This window comes from Macaca fascicularis, chromosome 1 (genome assembly GCF_037993035.2).
Source record: "Macaca fascicularis isolate 582-1 chromosome 1, T2T-MFA8v1.1".
Classification (NCBI taxonomy): domain Eukaryota; kingdom Metazoa; phylum Chordata; class Mammalia; order Primates; family Cercopithecidae; genus Macaca; species Macaca fascicularis.
Window position 1 is genome coordinate 222,059,817 of NC_088375.1, and position 25,776 is coordinate 222,085,592.

The window sequence follows — 25,776 nt, forward strand, 5'->3', positions numbered from 1 at the left end:
GCTATAGAACAGCATCACCTGCTACAGAGAAATCTTTCATGAAAGGAAGAGTCCACTGATGTGGCAAATCCACTGTTGTCTTATTTTAAGAAATTGCTGTTAGACCTAATACCATAAAAATCCTAGAGGAAAACCTAGGTAGTACCATTCAGGACATAGGCATGGGCAAAGACTTCACGTCTAAAACACCAAAAGCAACGGCAGCAAAAGCCAAAATTGACAAATGGGATCTCATTAAACTAAAGAGCTTCTGCACAGCAAAAGAAACTACCATCAGAGTGAACAGGCAACCTACAGAATGGGAGAAAATTTTTGCAATCTACTCGTCTGACAAAGGGCTAATATCCAGAACCTACAAAGAACTCAAACAAATTTACAAGAAAAAAACAAACAACCCCATCAAAAAGTGGGCAAAAGATATGAACAGACATTTCTCAAAAGAAGACATTCATACAGCCAACAGACACATGAAAAAATGCTCATCATCACTGGCCATCAGAGAAATGCAAATCAAAACCACAATGAGATACCATCTCACACCAGTTAGAATGGCGATCATTCAAAAGTCAAGAAACAACAGGTGCTGGAGAGGATGTGGAGAAATAGGAACACTTTTACACTGTTGGTGGGATTGTAAACTAGTTCAACCATTATGGAAAACAGTATGGCGATTCCTCAAGGATCTAGAACTAGATGTACCATATGACCCAGCCATCCCATTACTGGGTATATACCCAAAGGATTATAAATTATGCTGCTATAAAGACACATGCACACGTATGTTTATTGCAGCACTATTCACAATAGCAAAGACTTGGAATCAACCCAAATGTCCATCAGTGACAGACTGGATTAAGAAAATGTGGCACATATACACCATGGAATACTATGCAGCCATAAAAAAGGATGAGTTTGTGTCCTTTGTAGGGACATGGATGCAGCTGGAAACCATCATTCTTAGCAAACTATCACAAGAACAGAAAACCTAACACCGCATGTTCTCACTCATAGGTGGGAACTGAACAATGAGATCACTTGGACTCAGGGAGGAGAACATCACACACCGGGGCCTATCATGGGGAGGGGGGAGGGGGGAGGGATTGCATTGGGAGTTATACCTGATGTAAATGACGAGTTGATGGGTGCAGCACACCAACATGGCACAAGTATACATATGTAACAAACCTGCACGTTATGCACATGTACCCTACAACTTAAAGTATAATAATAATAAATAAATTAAAAAAAAAAAAAGAAATTGCCACAGCCACCCCCACCTTCAGCAACCACCACCTGCAGCACCAACATGAAGGCAAGACCATCAACCAGCAAAAAGATTATGACAATTTAGACATTCCCATGAATGTAATATACACATCTTTGGAATTTGGGAGAAATCTGGAGGACTCAGAGAAAACCCATGCAGACATGGGCAGAATGTGCAAACCATATAGACGGTGGTAGCCTAGGCTACTGCAATCACTGAAGGCTCAGACGATTGTTAGCATTTTTAAGCAACAAGGTATATTTAAATTAAAGTATGTACATGCTTTTTAAATACAGAACACTATTGCACACTTAATAAACTAATATAGTGGAAATGTAATTTTATATACACTAAGGAAAGAAAAAGTTCATGTGACTTGCTTTATTGCTGTGGTCTGGGACTGAATCTGCAATATCCATAGGTATGCCTGTACCTACTCTGTAAGATTAATGTGAGGAACCTAAGAGGTGGCAAATTTAAACGGTCCAGTACAGTGCCTAGCATGTAGCTGGCCCTGGGTGAACATTCATTCCTATCCCTTTTCCACTCAGTGAGTCTCGTGGGTGGATTGCAGGAAGGATAGTGGTGATGTGGTAAAGGAGAGGAGTGGAGAATTTCATCCCCAAATCAATCATCTAGCCATTAGGTGAAAGTGCTTGATTTCTCCCATGATCTGCAGAAGGAAGCTGCCATGGGCATGAGCCCAGCCAGGGGTGCTCTCAGCCTCTTAAAATGTTATACATTCCTCTCTACTGGGCACGGCCCGGCAGTGCCTCAGCAACTTCTCGCCAACCTAACTTCCCAGAAGGTCAGCTCATGTTCCTCCACCCATCTCCAGAGGCAGGGGTGAAACAAGAAAAGCAACACTCCAGGGAGGGAGCCTCTCCCAGACTCAACTCAGAGGCCTGTCTCAGAGGCGGCCTCACCCCTTGGACTCCAGTGCTCTTCAACAGTTGAGTGGCTACCACAGTGTGTGTTTTCAGGGGATGGTTACTGTTTCTCCAACAAACCACCTGCTGGTCAACTGTGAATAGAGCAAGGAGTCACCCAACAGGATTCCTCTCTGCCTCATAGTTCAACCCAAATATTCAACTGAAAGCAAGTTAAGGGCATGCACAGGGTTTTTTGTGCAATGGCCTTGACCTTGACCTGTAAAGACCACTAACTAACCAAGATCAGAGCCTCCAGAAGACCAGGTGGGGCCAGCACGGGAGCCTGACCATTCTTTTCAAATGAATTTTCATTCCTAAGGAACAGTTGGCCAACTTGCCCAGTGGTCCTTGACACCTCTTGCCACTTTCACATATCCTGCCTGAGGGTTCAATTTAGCTTCTGTAGTAGAATAAGTGTTGGTGTCCACCCAACAACCATTTACCCTTCAATTAGGGAAGTTGTCACTTACCACCCCACGTTTAGTCCAAGCACCAAGGTGAATTGACTCCACCCTCCACTCTCAAGATGGCATAGGACTTGGGAATGGTCATTTAGATCATTCCATTCCCTTGGCTGTGGCAACTGGACACATTGCTCAGAAAGCCAACAAAGCCATTAAGTTGCAATGAGGTTTTTTTCTGGGACTGCTGAGAATGAGGCAAGTCCATGATAATGAACTTGACCCTGGGAGAAGGTAAGCATCAAGCTGATCAGTGCCACCACATGGAGAGGTGAAGGTGGCATTAAGAGGAGAGAAGAACAGAGCAGAGAAGACAGGACAGCTGATGGCACTGTGTGAGTTCCTGGATCAAACCTTGCCTAATGTATGCCTAGCATGCATCGCTACCTAAGCCAATCTATTCTCTTTCTAATGGAGGCCAATTTGAGTTGGTTCCATGTCTTAAAAAAGAAATAGTTCTCACGAATACATCTTCTGTTCCTTTGGCTGTCTTGACTTTGCACTGTGGACAGGGTTATCTAGTTAGACTCAGCCTTCATGGTTCTCTAGCTCAGGACCCCACTTCCCTCCCAACTTCTCTCCTCAAACTCTTAGAATATTGCTTTGGGGCTTCTGGTTGGAAGCCAGGCTTTGATTCCAGGAGCTCCAGAGCTCCCCAAGTCGGGCAGCTGCAGGCTGTCTTCACCCACCACTCGATGCCAACAACTGTGGAAGCTCTATCCATTCTATCTTAACGTTTCCAGCCCAGGCAGTCAAGACTCTGATCCCAGAGGCTGAGAAACAGCAGGAAAAGTCACTACTGTTCACAGAAGAGAAGGTGGGTGAAGCCAGTTTCTCCACCACCACCACTACCTCACAGCAGCCGAGAGCATCAGAGCTCCTGCCTCTGAGCCTCATTGGGAAAGCCCCGTGAGGTTATGCGTGTTGTCCTTGTGCTATTTCAAAGTCCAGCCAAGTGGACACAAGTCACACACAGTCTGGATCAATCTGGAGAGCCTGAACTGCCCCATAGGGAGGCTGAGAACAGCTCTTACCTGCTGATTCACTCCCACAAATGGCCACTGAAGATTGTCAGCCTAGATTTTCCCAACAGAGAACAGAGACAGAGACCCCCACTCCCACCCCCAAACCTGTCTTTTCTACCACATCCTCTGGACATCAGGAGCATGCATCATGTGGTTCTAGAACCTGGACTAGAAAAGTGACAGCAACCTCCACCCCTTCCCTAGCCCCACTATGCACCACCTAAATCAGCAACAGAGAGCCCTGTGGGAGGCTGGAGGCCAGTGGAATCCACACCGCAGTACCAGCAGAGAAGAAAGATGGTCACAGCCCCTTTATGAAATGGACTAACGCATTCAGAATTCTCATGGAGCACGGAAAGTGAAAGAAGCTCATGTCAATGGTGGTGAGCACTCCATGGAAACCATCCTTCATATGGTGCCAGGTCACGGGCACTCCCAGGTCTTCCAGCCTCTTCTTGTACAACAGTGAATCGTCCCGGAGAGCATCATACTCACAGCTCACGATGCAAGTTTCCGGGAGCTGAGACACTACGTCATCTTCTGCAATCAGAGGCGAGCACATCACATCCAGGACAACACTTACTTCCAAGTAAGCAGCTTCATTCACGGGCTCAGGGGGTATCGGTCGGTAGCCCCTCTTCTTAAACCTCTCGGGGATGTTTTCCGGGCCCAACCACTTTCTGTACTTTTCCCAAACTTTGGCAGGCAAATGGGCGCCTTTCATGATGACCTCTTGCCAGGAGGAGCTGAAGTCCAGGTATTGAGGAAAACAGTAGCAGGCGAAACTCCAGTTGAGCAGGGGGATGTTTCTACTCTGTTGAAAGGAAGGGGTTTGTAAATCCAGGGCTTGGAGACTGGCGTAGATCAGGATCTGAGCTCGGATCCGGGGCAGATCTGGCCTGTCCACAAGTTTTTGACAAACCACCGTGGCTATTCCCCCTCCCAAACTGTCACCACAGACCACAACCCGGGCTGGATCCACTCCGTGTGCATCCAGGGACTTCAGGAAGTGGATGGTGGCCACCAAGCAGTCTCTTATTGGCACTGGAAACTTATGCTTAGGTAACTGGCGGTAACTGAAAAGGAATCAAGAAACACAGTTGATACCCAACGTCCCAGCAGATCCAAAAATATCAGCGTCTAGCATCTTTTAGCCCAAATTAGTCCATTCACTTCCCTTTCTGAAACTTGAGCAGGTAGTTAGGTGTGAGGTTTAAATGAGACGAGACACATACAGCCCACATACCTAGGCAGGTGCCATTCCTACTATCTCAATGCCCTAATGGGGGACCTATGTCACGAGACATCCACCAATTGGCCAACAGTGTAAATATCACCCACACTGGCCCCATCTTCCTGAACCTACCTCATGTTGCTTCCCTGACTCACCTGCTCCTGCTTCCTGTTTTATGATTCTTGTATGAGCAACTTCAAGGCCTGCTTGGGTTTTTAATTAATCATGCCATACCTACAGATTTTGTTAGGGGGGATCTTATAGACTTAAATACAGCAGGTCGGCCAGGCCAGTGGCTCATGCCTTTAATTTCAGCACTTTAGGAGGCCGAGGCGGGCCGATCCCTTGAGTCTAAGAGTTCAAGGCCAGCCTGGGCAACATGGTGAGACCCCATCTCTACAAAGAATACAAAAAATTAGCTGGGTGTGGTGGTGGATGCCTGTAGTCCCAGCTACTCAGGAGGCTAAGGCAAGTGGATCGCTTGGGCCTGGGAGGTTGAGGCTACAGTGAGCTATGATCACGCCACTGCACTCTAGCCTGAGCGACAGACAGAGTGAGACTCTGTCTCAAAGAAGAAAAAAAAAAAAGCAGCCCTCAAATAATGTCATTTCATTCAACATTGTTTCATTATATTGATGAAAGGAAGAAAAATGACTCCAGCCTAGGCTACTACTGTTTGTGTGGAGTCTGCACATTCTCCTCATGTCTGTGTGGGTTTTCTCCCGGTCTTCCAGTTTCCTCCCACATCCCAAAGATGTGTATGTTATATTCATGAGCATGTCTAAATTGTCCCGGTCCAAGTGAATGTGGGTGTAGGTGTGAGTATGCCCTGCGATAGGAGGGTGTCCTGTCCAGGGCGGGTTCCTGCCTTGTTCCCTAAGCTGCAGGGATAGGATCCAGCCCCCATGACCCTGAATTAGAATAAGTGAGTTGGAAACCGAATAGATGAAGGAATATACGTTATTGCAAAATGAAAAATGCATAAAGCCAGCCAGGTGCGGTGGCTCACGCCTGTAATCCCAACACTTTGGGAGGCCGAGGCAGGCGGATCACCTGAGGTCAGGAGTTCAAGACCAGCCTGACCAACATGGAGAAACCCTGTCTCTACTAAAAATACAAAATTAACCGGGCGCGGTGGCACATGCCTATAATCCCAGCTACTCAGGAAGGCTGAGGCAGAAGAATCCCTTGAACCCAGGAGGTAGAGGTTGTGGTGAGCTGAGATCGCGCCATTGTACTCCAACCCGGGCAACAAGAGTGAAACTCTGTCTCAGAAAAAAAAAAAAAAAAAAAAAAAAATTTATAAAGTCAGCCAAGCACAGTGGCTCACGCCTGTAATCACAGCAATTTGGGAGGCCAAGGCAGATGGATCGCCTGAGCTCAGGAGTTCAAAACTAGCCTGGGCAACATGGTGAAACCCTGCCTCTACCAAAAATACAAAAAACTAGCCAGGTGTGGTGGTGTGCATCTGTGGTCCCAGCTATTCAGGAGGCTGAGGCCCAAGAATCGCTTGAGCCCAGGAGGCGGAAGTTGCAGTGAGCCGAGATCGCACCATTGTACTCCAGCCTGGGTGACAGAGGGAGAGCCCATCTCAAAAACAAACAAACAAAAAAAAATGCGTAAAGTCTACAATAATCATACATCTGCACAAAAATAAATGATGCAGTACAGAAGCTCTCAGTGAGCCTGCCACATTTGTGAGTGCTTAGTTTTGAACTGGGAGATGGTCAGAGGTACTCCTGACAATTTTCACCTTGCAAACATTTATTCCTAGATTTAACCCACCACCAGAATGACCACCATCACTCACTGATTCACCAAGAATTGGGCAAACAATTATCTTTTTGTTTTTATCAATCTTTTAAAAATATATGTATAGCTCATGTTTATTTCAATTTTTAATATTAGCAGGTTTTGGTCTTTATTTAGAAGCTTACAGCAGGCATAGTGGCTCATGCCTGTAATCTCAGCACTTTGAGAAGCTGAGGAAGAAGGATTGCCTGACCTCAGAAGTTTGAGACCAGCCTGGGCAACATGGCAAGCCCTCACCTCTACTAAAGAAAATGATAGGCCGGGTGCGGTGGCTCATGCATGTAATCCTAGCACTTTGGGAGGCCGAGGCGGGCAGATCACAAAGTCATAAGATCGAGACCATCCTGGCTAACACGGTGAAACCCCGTCTCTACTAAAAATACAAAAAAATTAGCCGGGCACGGTGGCGGGTGCCTGTAGTCCCAGCTACTCAGGAGGCTGAGGCGGGACAATGGCGTGAACCCAGGAGGCGGAGCTTGCAGTGAGCCGAGATCGCGCCACTGCACTCCAGCCTGGGTGACAGAGCGAGACTCTGTCTCAAAAAAAAGAAAAAGAAAAAGAAAAAAAAATGATAAAATATAAAAGTAGTAAAATAAATTTTTAAAAAATTTAATAAATTTGCTGGTGTTTTGTGGCCAGGATTATACCATTAGAGCTTAATTCTGTTTATATCAATTAGCCTAGGTTTTGTAATAGGTAAAATTGGTTTTACTCCAAGTCATAGTTCCAAGAACCTGTCGACAGTGTTGAGGACTGACTGTACCACCAGAGGCCAGAGATATACAGCACTCTTCCAAACAAGCTATGTACACTCAACACCATTGCTGCCATGCCTACCTGGTATTGCTAAGAGATTCCAGAAATCCAGATTTTGTGAGAAAGTTCACTATTTTTCAATGCTGGCCACAAATAAAAAAAAAAAAAAAAGAAAGAAAGGAAAGAGAAAGAAACAGAAATACTCTATGGGACCAACAAATGGCTGATGCCGTTTCCATTCCATACCCCCATTTCAGGCCACCTGGGAATAGGAAGTCCTGGAAAGCAATGCCCTTAACTCCAAAATCCTGTCTACCTTGGATTTAGAAAATAACTTTCTAGCAGAGACTTGCTAGCATGTTCTACTGACAATCTCTTGGTTTGGCACAACCAGAAGGATAAGGTGTCCAGCAACATCCCATGGTAGAAACCCTTCTGGAGCTAAGAATTGTAAAGTCAGGGGTTTATCCAGTTCTCTCTCTCATCTCATCTCTTAATTTTGTTTTTCTTTTCTTTTCTTTTTTTTTTTTTTTTTTGAGACGGAGTCTTACTCTGTCACCCAGGCTAGAGTGCAGTGGCGCCATCTCAGCTCACTGTAACCTCTGCCTTCCCGGTTCAAGTAATTCTCCTGCCTCAGCCTCCTGAGTAGCTGGGGCTACAGGCACATGCCACCACGTCTGGCTAATTTTTGTATTTTTAGTAGAGACAAGGTTTCACCATGTTGGCCAGGCTGGTCTTGAACTCCTGGCCTCAAGTGATCCACCCACCTTGGCCTCCCAAAGTGCTGGGATTACAAGCATGAACCACTGTGCCCAGCTTCATCTCTTCATTTTCTACTCTCTTCAGGTAGTTGTGCCATAAGAAAGTTGGCATATGTATCCCCACTGAGACGCAGAGAACTGATATTTCTTTAGAGTGTGTACCTTTACATGAAACTACAGGAAACCTTAACCAGGAGGAACCATGTGTGTGATGCTGCGTCAGGCAGCAGAACAGGGGACCCAATGCCCACCACGCCCTCTTTGAGGCTCCAGGCTGGGTGGTGACTGTCAGAGATCCATTAGGAGAGACAATGGGTTTGGTTTTGTTTTTGTTTTTCTCGCTTTCTTCAGTGGGTCTCTGCCAGAGGGACCTCCCTTTTGGGAGCACTTGGAAGTGGATGTGGCAGCATTTCGGTTGTTTGAGTGATGGTACAGGGTACCACAGGCATTTAGCAGAGGGAGGTGCAGGGCTGTTTTACTCAAAGAAGAGCTATGTCACCCAGGTGTTCGTGTAGTGAAACTCTGCACCTCATCTGCTTAAAGAAGACCACCTCCTACCCAGCTTCCAAACGCACAAAACGCCTCTGTTTAAACAAACCCAAGGCCCACATGCACAGAGGAAGGGGTTCCCCATTCTCTGTCTCTCCATCTGTCTTCACCTCCCCTTATTTTTCTCTCACTCTCTTTTTCTTGTTTTGTTTTATTTAAGACAGGGTCTTGTTCTGTCACCCGGGCTGAGTGTAGTGGCGCAATCATGGCTCACTGCAACCTCGCAGGCTCAGGTTCTTCTTCCACTTCAGCCTCCCAAGTAGCTGGGACTACAGGCATATACCACCACACCTGGCTAATTTTTGTATTTTTTGTAAAAATGGGATCTCACTATGTTGCCCAGGCTGGTCTGAACTCCTGGGCTCAAGAATTCCGCCTGCTGTGGCCTCCCAAAGTGTTGGGATTACAGGCGTGAGCCACCGCACCCAGCTGCCTTCTCTTTCTCTACTCACTGGCTTCTCCCAGCCCATCCTCGCCTCTGGGCTTCCTCCAGCACCAATCTGCTCCCACCCCCCACCCCCATTTCTTCTTCCCACCCCATCTCTCCACATCAGAGCCTTGCTCCCTGCTGGCTCCCTGGAATCTCCCCTTTACTCACCCAACTGCCAGAACCACAGAGTCACTCTCCTTGCACAAACGAGAGCATATGCCATGGTGGGTTTCTAGAAAATAAATGGTTTTTAACATTCACTAGGAAGGCTTCCTTTGCCAGCCATTGTTGCTGTCTTCTTCTTATAGACACAGCCCTTGAGCCGACGCTGACTAGGTTTTCCTCTACTCCAGCAAAGCGCCGGTCAATCTTCTCACTGATTCTCCTTCGTGGTACTGCCTGAACAACTTTCTCTAAGATGCCCACCCTCCGATCCATCCTACAAGTCATTAAAAATATCTGCAAAGCTGTTTGACTGTAGAGTGCAGAGGTTTAGGGTGTGAGCTCTGGATTCAGACAGACTGGAGTTCAAATCTCATCTTTGCCTCCTTCTAGTTTGAGATGACATAGTGCCTAGCACGCCTCTTAACCTCCTGAGGCTTGATTTCCTCATCTGTGAACTGGGGTAATGATAATATCTAACTCATAGAGTGTTGGAGTTAGAATGAGATCATCCACCTGCAGGGTTCTCACAGTGCCTGTGTGTAATTAGTAATATTAATAAATATTGCTTAATAAATATTGGCTGTTACTATCATTCTCATATAGACAAAACCAACATCACCCTTGCATTAAATCCCTTATTCTCAAAGGCTGCCACACTGGGACCCTGGCATTCCACAGATTAGAAAGCATATAAAGATGTTTCCCCTCTCCCAATTCCCTGGGAGTAATAATTAAGATAGTAAACTTGTCTCAGTAGTGACTTTTTCCTCTCATTGATTTTTCTCAAATCTTCCTATTTGTCTGTACCAGAATTTGTCTTAGCAACACCTGATGTGACACAAAATGCTGTGTTTTAATTCTTTTCATTTAAAATATCCTTATTTCCAACTAAATAGAGGTGGTGATTATAAGTAGAGTAGTGATATATACATGTATATATTTATATGTATATACATATGTACACATATAAATGCAAGTAAGGGTATATTTCAGGATCTTTACCTTACAGTATCCTTCCTTATATTACAGTATTATTGCATTTAACTAAGGATTACATTTAGGTAAATAAGGAGATACATAAGAGGGCAATATATCCCATATTTTTGCCCCCTCAATGATCTGCAAACCATGAACTACCCTGGTGTTCCCTGGTAATAATAGCAGACTTTAAGCCCCAGGAAGATGCCCATTCTTTCAAGTCATGTTAAGGGGTGCCACCACCCTTTGGGAGGTCTGAGAAAAGGGTTCTTACTCAAGCTCCCCAGGGCGCCCCCGCCACCGTGGTAGTACACGATGCCAGGCTTCAGGGCGCAGGTGGATGCCTTGGGCTGATACAGCTTCACAGGGATTGTCCCAAAGCGGAAATCTGTGACCACAACATCGGGGTCGTACTTTAGCGGCGGCAGATCGTGCACGAAACGGATGAATTGGGGCATAGAACAGATTCTGAGCTTCTCAAAAATCATCCCCTGTTGGAGAGAGAAGAAGAAATCTGTCGAGATGGGTTTCTTCACAGGCCATCTGGAGTCTGGCCTTCACAACCTACCCTCCACAGGTGACAAAAGGAGTGATTGGAAACTGCAGTCAGATTGGACCACAGCCCTGCTCAAGCCCTCAGTGCCCTCAGGACACCTGCAGGAAAATCCACTCTCATGCAGGCCCAGGTGACCACAGCACCAGCCAGCTCCTCTCAACCCACTCTCCTGACACCTTCCACTCCAGCCACTACAAGCCAGACTTCTGGGCGCCCTCGATGGCCCCTGTACTTGCAACACCCACCTCCACCACGAGGCCCTGCTCCACCTCAGCCCGGGCGCGACCTCTGTTTCCAGGGAGGCCTTCCTGTGCCATCCCAGCCAATCTGGCCACCCCAAGCCTGTGTAGCTAACTATAGTGTGGGTACATTTTTTAAAAACAGGAAGGGGGAGTTCATATCTTTTGAAAATGCCTACTGAACAATTTTAGGATGAAATAATATGATGTCCAAGATTAGCTTCTTAAATAAATGAAAATGAGGGAAAAGTTAGGGACATTTAGGGACACAAGGAAGGGAGATGGGCCAGGAGTCAGTGATGGTGACACTGGAGAGTGGGCACCCTGTTCCCCCTTTGGTATATGTCAAGGTTTCATAAAGAGTTGAAAACACAGCCAGGCACAGTGGCTGATGCCTGTAATCCCAGCACTTTGGGAGGCCAAGGCTGGTGGATCACTTGAGGTCAGGAGTTCAAGGCCAGCCTGGCCAACATGGTGAAACCCCATCTCTACTAAAAATACAAAAATTAGCCGGGTGTGGTGGTGGGTTCCTGTATTCCCAGCTACTTGGGAGGCTGAAGTGGAAGAATCTCTTGAACCCGAGAGGAAGAGGTTGCAATAAGCTAAGATCATGCCATTGCACTCCAGCCTGGGCAATGAGAGTGAAACTCCAGCTCAAAAAAAAAGTTAAAAATATATAAATAAAGAGGGCTCTTCCTCTGGTTATCCTTTCCAGTGTTTCCTAATCCTTGTCTGTGCCACAGCAGATTTGGCCACGGGTAAAAGACTGCAGGCCTCATTTGAGAACTTTTGTTTTGTTTTGTTTTGTTTTGTTTTGTTTCTCTGGAAAGACAGAGGCCTCACTATGTCACCCAGGCTGGTCTCAAACTCCTGGACTCAAACGATCCTCCCACCTCAGCCTCTCAAAGTGCTGGGATTACAGGTGTGAGCCACTACACCCAGCCCAGAACATTTTTAAATACATAAAATAAATACATGGGATTATAAAGAAAAGCAGTTTTATTTAAATATACTTATCAAAATATTAAAATGTATGACATAGTAACATAGGTGTTTCCTTACTAGCACATAGAGTAGTAAGATCTAGCTGCTGCCTGACACTACCCTAGTTTCAAAGAAATGAGGAGAATACATGAGTTTCCACCATATCTAATAGGCTATGCAAATATGTCTGATTCCTCTTTGGTGACAAAGTCAAGGTCTGGCTTTCAGGGCTGTGGTTTGTTGCCCTCATTCCTCATAGAAAGAATTTCAATTGGAAGTTAGTTGTGAAAATAGGGTAATTTTGACCCCATCCAAATACATGACCCCCTTGTGTTCTGTGACCCCAGAGGCTCAAGGAGCCCAAAGAGAGAAGCCCTGCTTGACTCCCCTGATGGGTTTTGCTGTCCTCCTTGCATTCTCCACTTTGGGAAGCTGTTTATCTGTAGCTTGTTCACTTGTGGGTTAGGTCCTTTATGGACCACTTCCCCGCCCCCCACAGCCTGGACCCTACAAACTGCCTCAAGGCAGACCTGTGGGAACTTTATCTTTCTCACCTGTCATTGGCCCTAGGGCCCAGAACTGGCGCAGGACACACAGCAGTTGCATGACACATCTTTGCATAAAAAATAAATGAATCAAGAAAGAGTAACAATGGCTACTATTTAGAGAGGGCTCCCTCTGTGCCAGGCATTATAATAAGCCCTCTGGAGAGGGTTATTCATGCAGTCTCCACAAAATGCTGTGAAGCAGGGGCAATTTTCCCTACTTTGTAAAGGAGGAAATCGAGTCACTGTATTTGGGAGCCTGGACTACAGAATCTGAGAGTCAAGGGCAGGAAAACCTAGGACCCAATCACTGCATCTTATAAAAGCTGACTCTGGAGATCAGAAGACTTGAGTTCCCGGGATCTTCTCTTTTAGATAATAGCTACATTCTTTTGAATAGCATAGAAGTTATTTTGAATAACATAGAAGAAACACCTAGGGTGTCTCTTGAGAAGAGGCGCTGGCGATTGCTTTTCGTTATGTAAGAAACTTACAAAAAAATATTTTGTATATTCAATTTCTGTCAAAGTACAAGAAAAACTATAAGAAATCCATATTGGCAACACCTACACAGTTCCATTTACAGGTATTTGAACAAATTACACCAGATGTTACCTAGATAGCTTTCTAGCTCTCAAAAGCAACAACATATTTTTAAAGTCATATTCTGTAGTTTTGCTCACCGACACTAATTTACTCATCTGCTACCTGTTTACTTTGTGGCTTGCTGACTCTAGCTAGCAGGCAGACAGCAATGGGGGCCCAGAGACTCAGGAAAATTCATTCGTATCTTCACAACTTCAGAGAGTGGCGAGTGCTGTGAATAATATGGACGCATTTATGGACACATGAAATGTACACTTAAAAATGGGAAAGGTGGTAAATTTTATGTGCATGTTTTACCTCAATTTAAAAAATAAAACAAACCAACAACAAAAAAGAAAGTCAGATGGGAGACACACAGGTGGATAGAACCAGACTGGTTTTCTCCTTCTGTTAACTGAGAAAGCAGATCATTCTTCGAATTTTGTGGTTATTAGCCGGGGCCAGCTTCAGAAACACCCAAAGAGGCTGAGAACCACCGAATAGAGATTATGCAGGTTTCAGAAGGTGTGATTCCCCGTCACTGCGGGCCCCATAATACCAGTGTTCATTCAGCTAGAAGCTTCTGGTGTGTGATTGTTCCTGTTCCCTTCCTTAATGCTCAGCTGGAGGGGACACACAAAACACAAAACTCACCCATGTCACCAGCAGCTGGAAGATGCAATGAAGGACTCTCAGTTTCACGGGGTGGCCAACTGCTGCCGGGATGTGCACAATGAAAAACTGGCTGCAAATGACCCACAGAGTGACCCCTAGTGAGAACACACAGTCTGCTGCCAGGAAGATCAGGGCCAGGACCCACATGGTGCTTCCAGCTCAGAGCGGGCTGAGAGGAAGCTGTGCGCAGTGTAAACCATTTAGGACATGGTTCGGAGCCACAGATCTCTTCCATTTATAAGTCACACCTGCCCTTCCCCACCTCCCTCCGTCCCACAAACACTGACCCAGCCCAGATGAGTCACAGACTCAGGTGAGGATGTGGTTCTAGGACAGGGCCCATGCAGAGGAGAAGGTGGCCCATCCAGCCTGATCCAGCCAGAAAAGAAAGTTCTAGAGTCTCAGCTTACAATCTGGCACTGCTAACTAGAAACAGTCTTGGGTAAGCCACAAGTCACAATGGACATCACAAACACAAAACCTCCCACCGGTCCTTGGACCTCGTCCCCCGACTCCCTGATTCAACTCCAGCTTATCATCCATCCATCAGCCTGTGGAGGAGGTCCCAGAGCTGTTGTACAGCAAGCCATTCTCTGTATGCCATTCTTCCTCCAGACCTTGGCCGGGCTCCATGCCTCCCCTCTTGCTGGTCTCTGCTCAAATGTTGCCTTCTCAGTGAGGGCATCCCTGGCAATCTTATTTAAATTAACTCCCGCCAGCATGACTACATCCACCTTCCCCATCCCCCACCTTCCCCATCCCCCGCCCTTCCCCATCCCCCATCTTCCCCATCCCCCACCTTCCTCACCCCCGCACTGCTTGGTTTTTCCCTGTGACCTTTATCATCACCTGCCTCACTTGTCTGCTTATTGTCTGGGAAGACAGGGATTTTCTTTTTGTGCCATTTTATCACCAGAGGCTGGATCAGCGCTTGGTACTTGTAGGTGCTCAGCAAATGCCTATGGAGTGACGGAATGAATAGACAGGCTTTGTCCTCTTTCTTGCAAATCCAGGAAACTGTGATTGCTTGCCTTTCCAGGTCAGGTCAAAGGTTGATGTCACCGTTGGAAATCTTCCCCTAACAACCAAGTCCCACATCTGCAGTAACAATAGCAATATGTGCTGTGTCTCCTGCCTCCCTGCTTGAGTGAGAGAGCAGTGGTTCTCAGACAGGGGAGATTTTACCTCCCAGAAGATATGGGAATATCTGGAAACATTTTTGTTGTCCCCACTCAGGAAGGGGCAGAGGGCTGGTGCTGGAGTGCCATAGACAAGAGGCCAGGGATATTGCCAAACTTCCTGCAATGCACAAAGACTTATGCAGTCCACCAAGCTGACAGTAAGGTGGTTGAGAAACCCTGCATTTGCAACACTTGGATTTAAATCCTGGCTCTGCCGAATGCCAGCATGCTGATCATGAGCAAGTTATGTGCACTCAGCCTCAGTTTCCAAGTCTGTCAAATGGGGATAATAATAGTACTCCCCACTCCACAGGATTGTTGGCTGCCTCAAGAGCACCAGCCTGTGTCAAGCACTACTATGAGTCTGGCACATGGGAAGACTTAATTAGATGTCAGGAAGCCGGCCTGAAGCTTGTTTTCTTTCTCTCTCTTTTTCTTTCTTTCTTTCTTTCTTTCTTTCTTTCTTTCTTTCTTTCTTTCTTTCTTTCTCTCTCTTTCTTTCTCTTTCTTTCCTTTCTTCCTTCCTTTCTTCCTTCCCTCCCTCCCTCTCTGCCTGCCTTTCTTTCTTTCTTTCTTTCTTTCTTTCTTTCTTCCTTCCTTCCTTCCTTCCTTCCTTCCTTCCTTCCTTCCTTCCTTCCTTCCTTCCTTTCTTTCTTTCTTTCTTTCTTTCTTTCTTTCTTTCTTTCTTTCTTTCTTTCTTTCTTTCTTTCTTTCTTTCTTTCCTTCTCTCTCTCTCTCTTTCTTTCTCTTTCTTTCTTTCCTTCCTTCCTTCCTTCCTTCTTTTTTTTTTTTTCTTTTTTAGAGATGGGGTCTCGTGCTGTCACCCAGGCTGGAATGCAGTGGTGCAATCTTGGCTCACTGCGGCCTCCATCTCCCAGGCTCATGTAATCCTCCCACCTCAGCCTCTGGAATAGCTGGGACTACAGGCGTGCACCACCATGCACGCCCATCTAATTTTTATCTTTTCTTTTTTTATTTTGTGTGTGTGTGTGTGTGTGAGACTGAGTCTCGCTCTGTCACCAAGCCTGGAGTGCAGTGGCACAATCTTGGCTCACTGACACCTCCGTCTCCTGGGTTCAAGCAATTCTCCTGCCTCAGCCTCCCAAGTAGCTAGGACTACAGGCGTGTGACACCACGCCGGCTAATTTTTTGTATTTGTAGTAGAGACAGGTTTTCACCATGTTAGCCAGGCTGGTCATGAACTGCTGACCTCAGGTGATCCACCTGCTTTGGCCTCCCAAAGTGCTGGGTGTCACACTCATCCGTGTGAAGAGACCACCAAACAGGATTTGCGTGAGAAACAAGGCTGTTTATTTCACCTGGGGGCAGGTGGGCTGAGTCTGAAAAGAGAGTCAGTGAAGGGAGATAGGGGTGGGGCTGTTTTATAGAATTTGGGTGGGTAGTGGAAAATTACAGTCAAAGGGGGTTTTTCTCTTACGGGCAGGGGCGGGGGTCACAAGGTGCTCAGTGGGGGAGCTTCTGAGCCAGGAGAAGGAATTTCACAAGGTTAATTGCTCAGTTAAGGTTGGGCAGGAACAAATCACAATGGTGGAATGTCATCAGTTAAGGCAGGAGCAGGCCATTTTCACTTCTTTTGTGATTCTTCACTTGCTTCAGGCCATCTGGATGGATACGTGCAGGCTTGGGCTCAGAGGCCTGACACTGGGACTACAAGCATGAGCCACAGTGCCTGGCCTATATTTTTAATAGAGATGTGTTTTCATCATGTTGCCCAGGTAGTCTTGAACTCCTGGACCCAAGCGATCTGCCCACCTCAGCCTCTCAAAGTGCTAGGATGACAAGCATGAGCCACCGTGCCTGGCCAGGACTGAACATTTCTATGTGTTCTTCAAACTCTCTCATTTTTCTCATATGCCCATAGAAAGACAATGTTTTAGCCCCTAAGGCATCTGGGTGGGACCAAGTAATGCATTCTAGCCACTGGAATGTGAATGAGAACACTGTGGCCATTCCCTGGCTATATACCATGTCCATGTGATTCCCCCAATGGTTGGCCACAGAGTCTCCACAGAATCTTCTGTGCTCCCTTGCTCCAGAGTACATGACAAGGACTTCAGAAGGTTGAGCCTTACAATGGCAGAGGTCAGATCCTTGTATTAGATATGAATTCTAAATTTCTCTTCAAAGAATCATATGTCAGTATGTTCAGTTCTTTTTTTTTTTTTTTTTTTTTTTTGAGACGGAGTCTCGCTCTGTCACCCAGGCTGGAGTGCAGTGGCCGGATCTCAGCTCACTGCAAGCTCCGCCTCCCGGGTTCACGCCATTCTCCTGCCTCGGCCTCCCGAGTAGCTGGGACTACAGGCGCCTGCCACCTCGCCCGGCTAAGTTTTTGTATTTTTAGTAGAGACGGGGTTTCACTGTGTTACCCAGGATGGTCTCGATCTCCTGACCTTGTGATCCGCCCGTCTCGGCCTCCCAAAGTGCTGGGATTACAGGCTTGAGCCACCGCGCCCGGCCTAGTATGTTCAGTTCTTTACCTTCTACTTTTAAACTTAACTTCCTCATAAAGCAAACTTTTTCAATCACCTGCTCCACCCTGACCCATTGGAATTACCTTCTCTGCACTGACTCATTCTGATAACCTGCTCCGCCCTGACTAATTCTGATTACCTGCTCTGCCCTGACTGATTCCGATTACCTGCTCCCCCTTGAATCATTCTGATTACCTGCTCCGTGCTGACTCATTCATTTTTCCCGCTAAACCACTCACCCCCATCACTCTCTTTAAATTAGCCAATCAGAATTAGTTAGCCTGTGTGGTCTAACCCTAGCCAATAGGGCAATGACACAGCAGCAGGGGCCACATGAGTCAGGGATAAGAACCCCTTCTCCTCCCTTGTCCAAGTGTGCACTCACCATTGCTCCATCTGTAAGGGCGCATCCTTCTATAGAAGTAAATCACCTTGCTGAGAAGAAAACATTTGTATTTTAGTGCTATTTCTTTTGCAGCACCAAAACTTTACGTATAACAATTTTGGGACTCGTCCAGGATTACATTCCCCTCCAGGAGCGGTCTTTGGTTCTCTCTCAGGAGGAGGCGCGCCCTGCCCCCTTGTGGCGGCCTCAGGAGTGAGAAATCAGGACCCATCCAGTGTGAGAAATAACCCAAGCTCAGTAATGCAGAAAGAAACTGGCCAGCAACCTGGGGTAAAGGATCCTCCATAACGGCCATGCAAGTCTGTGCATGGACCGAGCAAAAGACACCGCAGGAGCTAGTAAAGTATTTCCTTGTTGGCTGGGACCAAGGTAAGAAAGTCGCAGGGGGGCGGTGAAATACTCCTTGGTTGGAGTGGCTTAGGGGTTAAAAAGAGGTGAGACATCCCCATTAGTGGGGATTGAACCTCACACAAACCTCCAGTAGTAGAAAAGGCAAGAAATTTCCAATAGGGGAAATTGAGCCTCACCCCAAAAGGCAAGAAATTTCCAGTAAGGGAAATTGAGCCTTACCCCAAAACCATCAAGATGGGAAATACCCTGAGCAAGACAGGGAGCAAGAGGGATAAAGATAGTAACAAAGATATCCCCCAGAGAGTCCCCTAGGTCTCATGTTAAAATACTGGAAGGATAATGAAAGGACTAAACATAGGAAAAAGCAAAAAATGATAAAATGTTGCTGTTTTATTTGGACTCAGGGACCCATCCTCAAACCCTCAATCTTCTGGCCAATGAAAGGACTAAACATAGGAAAAAGCAAAAAATGATAAAATGTTGCTGTTTTATTTGGACTCAGGGACCCATCCTCAAACCCTCAATCTTCTGGCCAAAATTTGGGTCGAATGAGGTTGTAATGTGTCAGCTTCTAATCCAAAATGTTAATTATAAAAGTTCAGTGTCTCAAGAAGAACTAGGCTATGCTCTTTGCTGGAGGCAAGGGCCTGCCCTCCTTTTTCCCTTAAAAACAAATAGGGAAGAACCCAATCTGGCACTCAAAGTAAAAAGTCAGAGGAGCCAGCTCTCACACCTAAAGATTCCAGTGTGTGGGGTCCCCTAAACTATCTTCCCCTGCTCAGTATCCCCAATCCTTCCCCTCAGGCAGCCACTGCCGCCTCATATCCCATTCCAAATCCTTCCTCTACTCACGTTATCCCTCCTCCTTATAACCCTGACCCTAGGGAATTACCATCCCACCAGCCTGTTCCCTCCCAACCTAAATACCCCTCTCTAAAAGGAATCCAGTGTGAGGTAAAACAATGTAAAAAAGATATTCAGAATTTCCCATTTCCCTCCATACCTAAGGGGTCAGCCCCAATTCTCTTTCCTTTGAAAGAGGTACCACAAGGAGGGGGGAGCCATTGACTTTGTAAATGCTCCCTTAACCAGTTCAGAAGTCTGGAATTTTAAAAAGGAGCTTAAACTGCTACTAGATGACCCTTACAGAGTGACAGACCAAATTGACCAATTCTTAGGACCTCAGTTATACACTTGGGTCCAGTTAGTGTCCATCTTGGGCACCCTCTTTTCAGGGGAAGAAAGGAGTATGATTCATAGGGCTGCTATGGTAGTTTGGGAATGTGAACACTCTCCTGGTGAAAACATTCCTACAGCAGACCAGAAGTTCCCTGCCCGAGACCCCCAGTGGGACAATAGCAATGCAGATCACCAGGAAAATATGCAGGACCTAAGGGAGATAATAATAAAAGGAATTCAGGAATCAGTACCCTGAACCCAAAATCTTTCTAAAGCATTTGATATACAACAAGAAAAGGATGAAGAGCCTATGAGATTCCTGGACAGACTGAGGGAGCAAATGAGGCAATATGCATGCCTCAATTTGGATGATCCCCTTGGGCAAGGAATGTTGAAACTCAAATTTGTCACTAAAAGTTGGCCAGACATTTCAAAAAAAGCTACAAAAGATAGACAATTGGGAAGACTGTCCCCTAAGTGAGCTTAGGGAAGCTCAGAAAGTATACGTGAGAAGGGACGAAGAAAAACAGAAACAAAAGACAAAACTTACATTATTCACCTTCCAACAAATGGCTCCAAACCCAGGTACTTCTAGACAGAATTTCCAGGGAGCCAGAAACTATAAAGGGTCCAAACCCTCCTTTAAAGGACCCCAGCCTCCATCTGGAGGACCAAGGCCCTCTCTACCAGGTCCTCTAAAGAGTATGGGGGAGCAGGGTTAAAGAATCCCAAAACTAAGAGCAAGGAAAGGAAAGATAGGTGCTATAGATGTGGAAGAACAGGCCTTCAAGAGAGGATGTCCTGAACTAAGAAAGGAAAAAGAAGTCCTTCCACTCATGACTTTCGAGGAAGAATAGGGGGGTCAGGGGCTCTGTCTCTTTTTTCTTGAGTCCCACCGGGAGCCCTTGATAAATTTAGAGGTGGGATGCAAACATGAGCTTATCACCTTTTTAGTCAATTCAGGGGCCCCTCGCTCCTCTGTTTCCCCCCATCTAATGTCTCCTCCTCAGAGGAACTTTTAGTCTCTGGAGTAAAAGGGGAAGGATTTAGAGCAAAAAATTTAGAAGTTAGGTACCAGGATCACTCAGCTCATGTTCAGTTCTTGTTAATCCTTGAAGCAGGAACTAATGTATTGGGAAGGGATTTAATGTTAAAGTTGGGCATAGGTCTACAAGTCAGCCCAAGAGGATTCCTCACCTCATTAAACCTACTCACCACGGCAGATGAAAAATATATTAATCCTAATACGTGGTCCAAAGAAGGGAACTGAGGGAAACTCTGAGTCCCTCCAATCCACATCAAGTTAAAAACCCCTGGAGAACTAGTAAGAAGGAAGCACTATCCTATTCACCTAGAAGGTAGGATAGGGTTGAAACCTATATTCGAAGGCCTTATTAAAGACGCGCTTCTCGAGTTGTGTATGTCCCCTTATAACACCCCAATACTGCCAGTCAAGAAATCAGATGGGTCATACCAACTAGTAAAAGACCTTAGAGCTATTAACAAAATAGTCCAGACTACCCACCCTGTTGTCCCCAATCCTTACACCATTCTCAGCAAGATTCCATGTAATCATCAATAGTTTACTGTAATAGATTTGAAGGATGCTTTGGGGGCATGTCCCCTGGCTGAAGATAACCAAGATATATTTGCTTTTGAGTGGGAGGATTCCCACTCGGGGCGGAAACAACAATATTGATGGACAGTCTTACCCAGAGGGTTCACGGATTCCCCTAATCTTTTTGGCCAAATTTTAGAACAAGTATTAGAAAAAGTTGTCATCCCAAAACAAATACACCTTCTCCAGTACGTGGATGACCTTCTTATATCTGGTGAAAATATAGAGAAAGTAACTTACTTCACTACACATATTCTTAACCATCTGCAGTTTGAGGGCCTACGAGTCTCAAAAAGAAAGCTTCAGTATGTAGAACCCAAAGTTAAATATTTAGGCCACTTAATAAGTGCAGGTAAGCAAAGAATAGGGCCTGAATGAATCAAGGGAATCGTGTCCCTACTCTTGCCTCAAACTAAACAAGAACTCAGGAAATTTTTAGGCTTAGTCTGATACTGCCGCTTACGGATTGACTCATATGCACTGCACAGTAAACCGTTATATCAAAAACTTGCCCAGGAGAAGCCTAACTATCTCCTGTGGACTTCTGAGGAAGTTGATCAAGTCAAGGAGCTGAAAGAAAAGCTCATAACTGCCCCTGTTTTAGCCTTACCCTCCCTAGAAAACCCATTCCACCTTTTTGTTAATGTGGACGGTGGGGTAGCTTTAGGAGTGCTGACTCAAGAATACGGAGGCCTCTGGCAGCCTGTGGCCTTCCTATCAAAGGTCTTAGATCCAGTCACTTGTGGATGGCCTCAATGCATCCAGTCCATCGTGGCTATAGCAATTTTAGTCAAGGAACGCAAAAAGTTAACCTTTGGAGGAAAATCGATAGTAAGCACACCTCACCAAGTTAGAACTATCTTAAACAAGAGAGCAGGGAGATGGCTTACTGACTCAAGAATCTTAAAGTATGAGGCCATTCTGTTAGAAAAGGATGGTTTAACATTAACCACTGATAATTCACTCAACCCAGCAGGTTTCCTAACAGGGAATCCAAATTTAAGGAGGGAACACACATGTCTAGATTTAATTGATTACCATATAAAGGTTCAACCGGACCTAGGAAAAACTCCCTTCTAGACTGGACAGTACTTATTAATAAATGGTTCCTCCCAGGTGGTTGAGGGAAGAAGACACAATGGGTATTCAGTGATTGATGGAAAAATTCTTGTAGAAATAGAGTCAGGAAAATTACCCAACAGTTGGTCTGCTCAAACGTGTGAGCTGTTTACACTCAGCCAACCCTTAAAGTACTTGCAGAACCAGGAAGGAACCATCTTATACAGATTCAAGGTATGCCTTTGGAGTGGCCCATACATTTGGGAAAATTTGGACTGAACGAAGTCTCATTAATAGTAAAGGTCAAGACCTTGTTCACAAGGAGCTGACACCCAAGTATTGAATAATTCTTCAGTTGTCGAAAGAAATAGCTATTATCCATGTTCCCAGACACCAGAAAAACCTTTCTTTCGAAAGTCAAGGAAATAACCTAGCAGATCAGGTAGCCAAGCAGGTTACTGTGTCTTCTGAAATGCATATTTTCCGCTTAAGTCTCTACCTGCCTCCTCCTACCGTAATCCCCATTTTCTCTTCCACTGAAAAAGAAAAACTATTAAAAGTAGGTGCTAAAGAGAATTTAGAAGGAAAATGGGTATTGCCAGACCAGAAAGAAATGTTGTCTAAACCCCTTATGAGGGAAATCTTATCCCAGCTACATCAAGGGACCCATTGGGGGCCCCAGGCCATGTGTGACACAGTTCTCAGAGTTTATGGTTGCATAGGAATTTATACCCTGGCCAAACAGGTTACAGATAGTTGCTTAGTATGTAAGAAAACTAATAAACAAACTATAAAAAGATTACCTCTCAGGGGAAGGAATCCAGGCCTAAGGCCGTACCAAAGTATCCAAGTTGATTACACAGAAATGCCTCCAATAGGGTCGTCTAAAATATTTACTAGCGGTAATAGACCACATCACTCACTGAGTCAAAGCTACCCCTTTTCAAATGTGATAGCCAATAATGTAGTTAAGGCCCTAATTGAAAATATAGTACCCAGGTTTGGACTAATAGAAAATATTGACTCAGACACTGGGACTCATTTCACCACACACATTATTAAAAGGCTATCCCAAACACTAGACATTAGATGGGAATACCATATTCCCTGGCACCCGCCCTCATCAGAGAGAGTATAAAGAATGAATCAGACTTTTTTTTTTTTTTTTTTTTGAGACAGAGTGTTGCTCTGTCGCCCAGGCTGGAGTGCAGTGGTGCATTCTCAGCTCACTGCAAGCTCCGCCTCCTGGGTTCACACCATTCTCCTGACTCAGCCTTCCAAGTAGCTGGGACTACAGGTACCCACCATGCCTGGCTAATTTTTTGTATTTTTAGTAGAGACAGGGTTTTACCATGTTAGCCAGATGGTCTCGATCTCCTGACCTTGTGATCCACCTGCCTCAACCTCCTAAAGTGCTGGGATTACAGACGTGAGCCACTGCAGCTGGCCAAGAATGAATCAGATTTTAAAGAACCGCTTGACCAAATTAGTCTTAGAGACACCATTGCCATGGACCAAGTGTCTTCTTATCACCCTGCTGAGAAGTCAAACTGCACTATGGAAAGATATTGGTCTTTCTCCTTATGAGATGCTCTACAGATTGCCTTATTTAAACTCTACTACTGATATTCCTACCTTTGAAACGAAAGATCAATTTCTTAAAAATTATATACTTGGTCTATCTTCTACTTTCTCTTCTCTTAAAACTAAAAGTCTATTAGCATAGGCGCCACCCTTGGAGTACCAGGTGCATCAACATCAGCCTGGGGATCACATCCTCATCAAAAGCTGGAAAGAGGAAAAGCTTGAGCCAGGCTGGGAAGATCCCTACTTAATGCTCCTAACTACTGAAACCACAGTTCACACGGCAGAGAGAGGACGGACTTATCACACCCGAGTCAAGAAAGTGTCGCCCCCTCCAGAGTGGTGGGCGACAGTCCCAGGGGAAAACCCTACCAAACTAAAGCTAAGAAGAATTCAACTCTCTTTCATCTATTCTATTACTCCTTCTTTACCCACTCTATTGCTGACCATGTAGTGATTAACATAACCAAGTCAATTTCGCCTCAAACTACTGCATTCGATGCTTGCCTTGTTATACCCTGTGGGGACTTGCCAAGTCAAAGACAGCTCTCCACTTCAGAAAAGTACCTCTGTCCCTCCTGGCTCTCCTCAGACTTGGCATTAGTGAATTGGAACCATTTAATCCAGGGAGAATTTGAAAAGACCCCAGTGTCAACCAGGAATCTTGCCCCCACCATGTAGAGCTTTTTTTTTTTTTTTGAGACGGAGTCTCGCTCTGTCACCCAGGCTGGAGTGCAGTGGCGCAATCTCGGCTCACTGCAAGCTCCGCCTCCCGGGTTCACGCCATTCTCCGGCCTCAGCCTCCCGAGTAGCTGGGACTACAGGCGCCCGCCACTGCGCCCGGCTAATTTTTTTCTATTTTTAGTAGAGACGGGGTTTCACCATGGTCTCGATCTCCTGACCTTGTGATCCGCCCGCCTCGGCCTTCCAAAGTGCTGGGATTACAGGCGTGAGCCACCGCGCCCGGCCCATGTAGAGCTTTTATGCCGTAGTTGGTCCAACGTTCTGTGGACCACTAAAGATCAAGGATGGACTGCCCCAACCGGTTTTTGTAACTTCCTAAAACCATACATTCATTTTACTAAAGGGACAGCCCCCCTGACTGTCAGCTAAACCAGTGCAATCCTATACAGGTTATTATCTCAAACCCTCAAAGGTTTTCCCCTTTTCTAAGCCAGTGCCCTTCTTTAAGCTGGTTTTATGGTATGGGGGCTGAGGTTTCAGGGACAGACCGTACTGGATTCTTTGAAATGCATTTTTTTGATCCCCTGCCACCTGCACCTTCCTCTAAGCCTTCTTCCAAAACCTCTCACAACGGAACAACTGCTCCTCCTCCATCTCACGACAAGACCAAGGTAGCTATCGTAGAAGTTAAAGACTTAAAACAAACTTTGGTAATTGAGACAGGACCAAGATGCAAATGCCTGGTTGGAATGGATCAAATATTCCGTCTGCATGTTAAACAAAAGCAACTGTTATGCTTGTGCGCGTGGCAAGCCAGAGGCCCAGATTGTCCCCTTTCCACTAGGGTGGTCCTCCAGTCGACCAGGCTTGGGCTGCATGGTAGCTCTTTTCCAGGATTCTACTGCCTGGGGTAATAAGTCGTGCCAAGCTCTCACTCTGCTGTATCCTGAAGTTCGACACCCTGCGGGTCTGCCCCTTAGGGCCATCTGGCTTCTGTCTTCCAACACTAGGTTCACTTCGTGTCTCTTACGACAGGGAGGAAACTGAGTGTTCCTTGGAGACCTGGAGGGATGCAGTGAGCTTAAGAATTTTCAAGAGCTTACCAATCAGTCAGCCCTTGTTCATCCCTGAGCAGATATGTGGTGGTATTGTGGTGGACCTTTACCAGACACTCTGCTGAATAACTGGAGTGGCACTTGTGCTTTAGTCCAATTGGCTATCCCTTTCACCCTGGCATTTCATCAGCCAGAGGAAGGAAAAATAAGATA

At 45.8% G+C, this 25,776-nt stretch overlaps 1 protein-coding gene across 1 annotated transcript; it reads right to left on the minus strand.

Annotated features, from left to right (window-relative positions):
* Window positions 1-1,252: 1,252 nt before the first annotated feature.
* Window positions 1,253-14,163, minus strand: AADACL3 (arylacetamide deacetylase like 3). The gene is made up of 4 exons (XM_005544757.4): window positions 13,934-14,163; window positions 10,645-10,861; window positions 9,396-9,459; window positions 1,253-4,761 (listed from the first exon to the last, which is right to left on the minus strand). The coding sequence occupies exons 1-4, from the start codon at window positions 14,099-14,101 to the stop codon at window positions 3,987-3,989; spliced, it is 1,224 nt and encodes a 407-aa protein (XP_005544814.3). The 5' UTR covers window positions 14,102-14,163; the 3' UTR covers window positions 1,253-3,986.
* Between the last annotated feature and the right edge of the window lie 11,613 nt (window positions 14,164-25,776).